The following is a 7,697-nucleotide window of genomic DNA, read 5'->3' on the forward strand; positions in this document are numbered from 1 at the left end:
ATTATTCTGTCCCAGTGAATGAAAAGGCACTGTTTACAATGGCAAGGTAAGGCAGAAAAGTACTTTTTTATCATCATCATCATCCTGTTTCCTGGTAAGTGGAGACGGTTTCGATGGAGAGAATTGGTGATGTTGACATGTGCGAGGCTTGCTGCCCTCTCCTGGTGTCCTCAGCGGCCACGCACTGCATCTCACGGCTGCCTCGTAGAAGGGTTTCCCTTTCCTGCAGGAGTGGAAGGAAGAAGCTGCTTTATCGATGGAATTAATTATCCTAAACAGCACTGTTTGATTAGGATTAGCTGGACCAATTCAACCAGGAACAGCTTTTGAATTGTCAGTTGCAATGACCACAGTGTGATCAGGTTCCCTGGAGCTGCAGGTGATCCCCTGTAGTTTTCTGATAGCAACAAATGGATTGGATTCCACGCTGCTGAGTCTTCTGGCTACTCCTGCCCAATTTTCTGGGAGAGTTAGCACTTAGTATGCTTTTTGTTTATGATCATGGGAAACAGTATCATGGCCCAGCACAGTATACCAGTTACAAATGAACATTTACAGCCAAGTTTTGTTGCACAGTGTGGCAGTATCCTTTTAGCCAGCATATCTCAGTCTCAGCATTTGCAGGAACCCTTCTCCTTACTCTGTAAGGTGACTGACCAGGGAAGGTACTCACCTTGTACAATTAACTTTACTTCTGATAGCTACTGAAGCTCAGCTGGTTGGATCATGTGCAACAATCAAAGGCAGGAGCTCTCCACAGCGGGAATTCAGCTTTAAAGATGCAAAGTGATCTAACCTGGTGGGCCCAATGTTAAGGACTGCAATTGGCAGCTTCTTGTCCCGGGCAGCGAGAGCAAACCTGTAACCAGAGTACACCTGCAGAAATACCAGAAGACAAAATTACTGGCAGCTAGGGCAAAAGAAGAGTTACAGAAAGGAGTAAGGCAAGGAAAACAGTTGCTGTTGGCAGTGGGAAAAGGGGCTGTATGTACATGCTGTGTTAGGCAACAGCACTGAGTTCAGGTAGAGAATGTCTTCACTCAGGAAAAAAACAGCTTCAACCTCTGTCAGTGAAGGATTTGTAATTTCATAGAAACTGAAACTTCATAGCATGTTGAAGGGAAACGTCCTTGTCTTTCAGTAAATCTCTGCAGCAGCTTTTATTAGTTATCACAGGTACTTAAATGCTGCACTTTGATGGTTCTCACATGGTCCAGCTTAGGTAGTACGAGAACAAACCTAAAGCATTTCAGTCATTCCTGTACGAAGGATTATAAGCTTAAGAAGTTCAAGCTTGAGGAATTTGTCTCTAGTATCCTGAAGCCAAGAGAATCACAATCAGGCAGCCTTGGTTTTATCTTGTTCTGGGAGGTGTTAGAGTAATTTTTTTTCATGTAATAGAACTTGTTCCTGGAAAATTTTCTGTTGTACAAACACTATTACAAAAGCTTCTACAGGTTTAGAAACCCTGTTGTTTAACTACCTTACCTTACAGACAAGAGGCTAATGCAGAAAACACATTGTGATACAAAGGACAATCCTAAGCAGTTAAGGAGAGGTATTTCAGCTCTGTTATTGAGAATGTAATAAGGAATTAGAGGTCCTAAAACCTGGTATTGTACACAGTGTGCCATGAGGCCTAAAAAGCTGCCAAAGGCTAAAAATTTCAAGCAAAAAAAGAAAAAAAAAGAAGTGAGGTGGTGATCTCTGAAGGACAGAATTGTGCCAGGTATCTTGGCTTTATGGGCAATTGTGAACCTACATGTCCTGGTGGAGAAGCAGCAGAGAGAGGTGTGAATGGAGGTATTTATAGCAGCATGAAGCAGACTGGCAACAGTGACAGGGAAGCCCAGACACGTCACCTATGAAGCCAGGTAACAACCACAGTAAAAATAAAGTACAAGACTCTGCACAGGCTGTTTTGATCCACATGCCATTTGTAGCCAGCCCTAAGTTGTGGGACCCAGGATTGTTGCAGGCAGAGTAGCAGAGAAGTAGGGACACAGTGTGGGGGGCAGATCTCCTTACCTGCATAGAGGATCCTGCCACCAGCATGGAGTCTGATTCCGCCAGGCGCTGGTGCACAAAGCTCACCTTGTCCTGGCTCACTGTGTCTCCAAAGAATGTCACATCAGGCTTCAGGACTCCACCACACTTACGGCAGGCTGGGACCTGGAAACTGCACACCTGCTCATCCGTCAGGAAGACATCCCCATCCGGAGCCACGCCAAATGCTTCGGCCTTCCAAGTAGGATTCAGAGCTTCAAAGTGCTCCTGGAGCTCAGAGCGTAAGATTTGGTCTCCACAGGCCAGGCAGAAAACCCTGGAATTCAGAGCAAAGCCTTAATGGAGAGTTTCATGTCAGCTGAAGATCTGGAGTGTGTAACTTGTTCCTTAGGAGGCCTGGCATCATTTTCCACACTTACTTACCAAACAGCACAGGTCAAGGAGCTGTCTTTGTACCTCAGAGTGTTGCTTTGTAGGAATGCTCTAGAGGAAGCATTTTGAACCCTAGTGTGCATCCTCTATCCCAGTTCAGGCTATGCTTTTTCATCTGCAAACTGGGTGATCCTACCATCCCAGTGGTGGCTGTTCTCCAGTCTGCTCATCCTGTGCATTTCTGGAACTAGCCACTCTGCTTAGCCCTGGTGGATAATCCTGGCATCCTCAGGATCTCCTTGTCCTCTTCATTAAGAGGATATTTGCTGCACCAAGGAGAAGAGAAACTGATGCAGGCTCCAAAGGAAATGATCCAAATAATGCTCAAAAAAAATGGAGCACTGCTCATGTTTCTTAAATACTGTGCTGTGAGCAGTACTGGTTTGTGATCTTTTTGTCCACCCTAACCCAACACCACCTTTGTGCATGTCATCTCCAGGAACACAGCATGGACACTTTGCCTCCTTTCCCAGCAGCAAACACTGCACATGTCAGTCACCCTGAGGGAGTGAGCATTTGCCCAACCTCCCTCTGCCCCCAGCGCGTACCTGTGCGTGCAGCCGTGCAGCTCCGTCAGGCGCTGGCTCCCAGCTTTGGTGTGAAGGGCATCCACGTTCTGGGTCACCAGCCAGTGCAGCTTCCCCAGCTTCTCCCAGTCTCTGAGCACCCGGTGTGCTGTGTTTGGCTGGTGGGAGGAGAACTGGGGCCAGCCCACGAAGTTCCTCGCCCAGTAGCGCTGCCGGGCACTGGCGCTGCGAAGGAACTCGGCGTGCTGGACCGGCCGTCTGTCTGTCCTGGCATAGAGCCCAACACCTTCGGAGCGGTAATCTGGGATCCCTGATTCCGTGGAGATTCCAGCTCCAGTCATCACAAACAGCCTCTTGGAGTTAGAAACAAAGCGCTGCAGCTCCTCTACTTCCACGGGATCCGGGGGAAGACAGGCTGGCACAAAAGTCAAGTCTGAGGTGGTTCTGGATACAGAATGGGATCTGAAATGATGGAATCTGACGGCTCTGAAAACTCCAGACAACTTCCTGGCAGAGAACATGTTCAGCTAAAAGGCGAGAACAGAACACGTGGTAGGTAAAAGAAAGCAAAGAACATGTCCTTAATGTCATTTTCTTGGGATTCTCTAGAAAAATGATGCTGAGTATTCTTTGCTCTTTTTAGTAAAGAAACACAAATCATTTTGGAAACATTAACTAAAGCCTACATCTGAGGACAGCACTCACATGTCCCTTTGACACATGGCAACACTGAGCACTGCTCAAGGTACAAGGACAAAGTTAACAGCCCTGACTTGCAGGGCTCCTGCTCTTCTATCCTGGTGTGAAGGACAGCTGCCTACAAGGACTTGTCAAGAGCCCAGAAAGACCTGAGCATGCAAAGTCTTTCCACACAGAGGAAATGGCAGCAAGGCCAAGCACCCCATCCCAGGGGCACTGTCGGGTTGGTTCCTCCCCAGAAGAAACCCTTGCTCTGTTTTTTTAACATTCTGCCTGCTCCAAATCAGGCCTTTCAATTTACCCTATCCTTTGCATGTGTTGTGGGAAGAGAGAGAAAAACAACCTTGAAATGTTTTTTTTCAGGACCATGACCTTGACTGGAGTTACTTGTGTGTGGTGTGTTTTTGTTTTGGGTTTTGGTTGGCTTTTTTTTATAAAGGGCTGATGCAGAACAGGCCTTGAAATGGGGCTGAACATGGTAAGAACACTACCTAACTGCCTCTGGCACCTCCTCCTTTGTGGGTGCCACCTCCCCAGAGTCAGTGGAGAGCTGGAGGGATACTGCTTTGCTTCTCCAGGAGGAACAGGGACTTTGCTGAGAGAAGGGATCACCCAAATGTGTGTGGGACAGAAACAACTGCCTGGCAGGTAGGAATGATACCCTGCTTTGAGGGAGGAGCAGCATGCCCTGCTGGGGACAGGCAGGATGGCTTTGCTGGTAAGTAGCCTGGAATTGTGTGCAGGAACTGTTGAGACAGGAATGGATATGTTTGGACTTTGATTTTGATTGGGTTTTCTAGAAGTCTGCAGTTCTCCTTTCTCCATTTGACTATTTTAGAACTATTTGTTCTGGGCCTCTCTATGGTTCTGCATACAAAGTACAAAAAGTTTTGAAAGCAACAGTATTAAGAATTCACTGTCTGGTATTTCTGTCCTCCCCCACCTCCCTTGGCAAGGGAGCTTGTACAAGATGTGGAAGATGGAAGAAGAACTTTAATTACTGATAAAAAGGGATGATCTCTCAAAGCTGATTCCAACAGGTCAGATAACCTGGTGCCTAAAGCTTGCTAGATAATTTGGGACACCTGGATACATATCCATGCCTGCTCACACTTCCCTCACCATCACAAATTACTGAGGGCAGACCTCAGGGACTGGTCTCACAGCTGGAGCAGATCCCTTTCAGTGTCCCAGGCAGCAGGCTGAAGGAGTTGGTTAGCTGTCAGTGGTCATGGAGCAGTTATCAGCCCACAGGAGACTTGTCGCGTGGGTGAGGTCTGTGACAGCTCTGGGGATGTCGGAGGTATGAGTGGGGAGCTTACTTGTCTAAACGTTTGGCACCGAGGTACTTCTGATGATGCCTGGATGGTTTCTAGACTCCTGCTGCATCAAAATGGCCTTGCCCTGAGTCCTCAGCCCCCTCAAGTACCAGGTCTTACAGTAAATGGAGCAACATTTACATACATTGAAATTTGGGTGTTCACTGTAGTATCATGACACTGGATTGATTCTAGTGGTAGTGAGTAGATCTGTTTCAGTTAATCTCCAGTTCTCAAGGCTTTGTGTCATCATCAGTTGAATTAGAGAGAAGACTGGACTTCCCCCACAGTCTGAATTACTTTAGTCTGAATTGCTTTTTCTATCTTAGCAGTGATTCTGTTTGCAATGATTTTTGCCTTGTTTTGTTGTTTAGCAGGAGTTATATTGGGCATTCCCTCTGAAGAGGTTTAATTTCCCATATGAATTAATTAGAAGGGACAAAGTCTCCCAATAAACTAATTTGCTTTGAGAATAACTTCTGTCATGATGCCCCCCAAAGGTTGTTAAGCCAGTTTGATGGTATTTAAATTGCTTTAACTGATGAAAACTCTTCATTCCTGCCCCTTATCAAAAGATCTCTCAGAAGGAAATGAAATAGAAATGTAATAGGGGTTGGCCCACAAGAGAGAAGAGGCAATGGCAGGTCCAGCAGCAGAAACAGGATACATTTGAGAGCTGCTGTGAAACAGAGGACTGTGGAGAATAGAAAATTAGAAAGGTCAGTGTATTTCCTGTCAAATGCAAAGCTGCTTTTAAAATGAAATTACTTAGATTAAGAAAATAACTACTGTACATGTTAAGTGAAACTCTTTAAACATACCTATGGAGATCTGAAGCTCGAGTTAGATTTTAGCACGCACCTAAGATGCTCCACAGAAAGAGATCAGGCAAGGTGAAGGTAGAAGATAAACAGAATTCTACAAACGGCTACAGGCCAGAAATCCAGAGGGACTCCCAGTCTTTGTGCTGTGATGATGGCAGGGGCGGGTAAGAGCCGAACCCACCCCGGCTGAGGAAATAAGACCGATGGATAATAACGCCTGGAAACTCACCTCTCATGGTGCTGCTGTGTCCGACCGCGGAAGGACAGGGCCGGGCGCAGGGAGAGGAGCTTGCTGGGAAATGTAGTTGACAGAGAAATCAAGCCCTAAGCACAGACTACAATTCCCATGCTCCAAAGAAAGGGAAAAAGAAAAAGTGTCCTTAGTGTCCCTAGCACCTGAGTGAGTTTGAAAACGCTGAGAGCTTCCTAGCTGCGCTCACAGAACATAAAATTAAAATCCGATTTGATAGAAATGCATGGAATAGCTTTGATTAAATGCACTCTAGATGCTTGTCCTCGTAAAAGACGTGTTTTCTTTTCCCTGATACTAACAGGCTTTAGGCTTAAAATGTGACTAAACAAAAAAAAAAAGAAGAAAAAATCCATGGAGGGCTGTTAAAGACATCTGTCCTAGCTCAGCAATGCCCCAAGGTGTAATTTGTTGGAGGCTGTAAGAGTACACCAGGCAGATACATTTACCTACATCTGCCTACATTACCTACACTCGGCCCAGGAGGGTTGGGCCTGTCTGCAGTGCTGATGATCAATAGTTAAGCACATTTGGGATCCCTCTAAGTGAGCAGAGGTGGCTACTTGTGGTGGCTTCTGTCAGTCCTTGTGTGAGGGTGGCCTGTGGTGCTTTGCACATCCTGTCAGTCCATGCCACAGCTCTCACCACACAGCACTGTTTAACCACAGGGCTCTGCCAACCTGCCTGCTGTGTGCCCTGGCAGGAACCCATCATCCCTCTCTGCTTGGGGCAGGTTTCAGTCTCAATAATCACCTGAAAAACTCTACAGATTGCCTGGCAATAAGGAGGTTGTGGTAGTGCTTTTTTTCAAAGGAGCCTTATTTTTCTGGGGAACAAATAAGTAGGAATAGGTCCAGGCTGCTGCCTGGTGTGCTAGGTGCTCACCTGTCTTACAGACAATGAGCTCTTTCTAATAATTTGGGCTGCTTTTCAAATCCATTCACCAAAGAGCTAATCAGTTCAAAACATTGCAGGGGGGTTTTTTAACCCATTTTTCTTGTCTCTTACAGTTATTTCAAAGCCAGGATGAGCCCAAGGCTGTACCTGGCAGTAATTTTGTGATGACAAGGAAGAAGTGCATCCTGCTCGCTCAGCGTGCAATACTTGGAAGTGGCACTTAGTGCCATGGTCTGGTAACGACGGTAGGGTTGGACTCGATGGTCTTTGAGGTCTCTTCCAACCTGGTTGATTCTATAATTCTACCACCCTGCCCATTCCTCTGCCCCTGGACAGAACTGTGCTGTGTGACCCTCTTTTTGGCAGCTGCACGAGTCTCAATGACTTCTAACGACCATTTAAAGAGTTTAAACATGTGTTTAAACTCGGGCGGTGACTTTGCTTTGGTGACATCCGGCAGACCCTGGTTCCCCCCGGGGGGTTTCTCCCTCCCGGGATGGCAGGGGTATGTTTGGGGCGATGCCCCCGGCTCGGGCTGCCTCCTCCCGGCGCTCGGTACCGCAGCGCTGGGGCAGAGTGTGCCCGCAGCTTTGCCAGCGGCACGATCGCGGCCCGTGAGGTTAATCCCAGGCGCGATTATTGCTAATTGAAAACGTTTCCCAATACTCGCTATGACGACTTGCAATACAGTCGGCATCGGCAGTTTTTGAGAGCCTCTCCGGGGGTTGGTTTTACGTGGTTA

General features: G+C 47.0%; 1 protein-coding gene across 1 annotated transcript; it reads right to left on the bottom strand.

Moving 5' to 3' along the window:
- SIRT4 (sirtuin 4) lies at positions 1–3,410 on the bottom strand (the record flags this gene model as incomplete). Its single annotated transcript, XM_009084986.1, is given in 5 exon segments — positions 1–223; positions 670–727; positions 730–876; positions 2,029–2,323; positions 2,988–3,410. Coding segments are annotated over 4 exon segments (868 nt in total), but the record flags the coding sequence as incomplete, so codon positions are not given.
- Between the last annotated feature and the right edge of the window lie 4,287 nt (positions 3,411–7,697).

The sequence above is a fragment of the Acanthisitta chloris genome, unplaced genomic scaffold (genome assembly GCF_000695815.1).
Source record: "Acanthisitta chloris isolate BGI_N310 unplaced genomic scaffold, ASM69581v1 scaffold29710, whole genome shotgun sequence".
NCBI lineage: Eukaryota > Metazoa > Chordata > Aves > Passeriformes > Acanthisittidae > Acanthisitta > Acanthisitta chloris.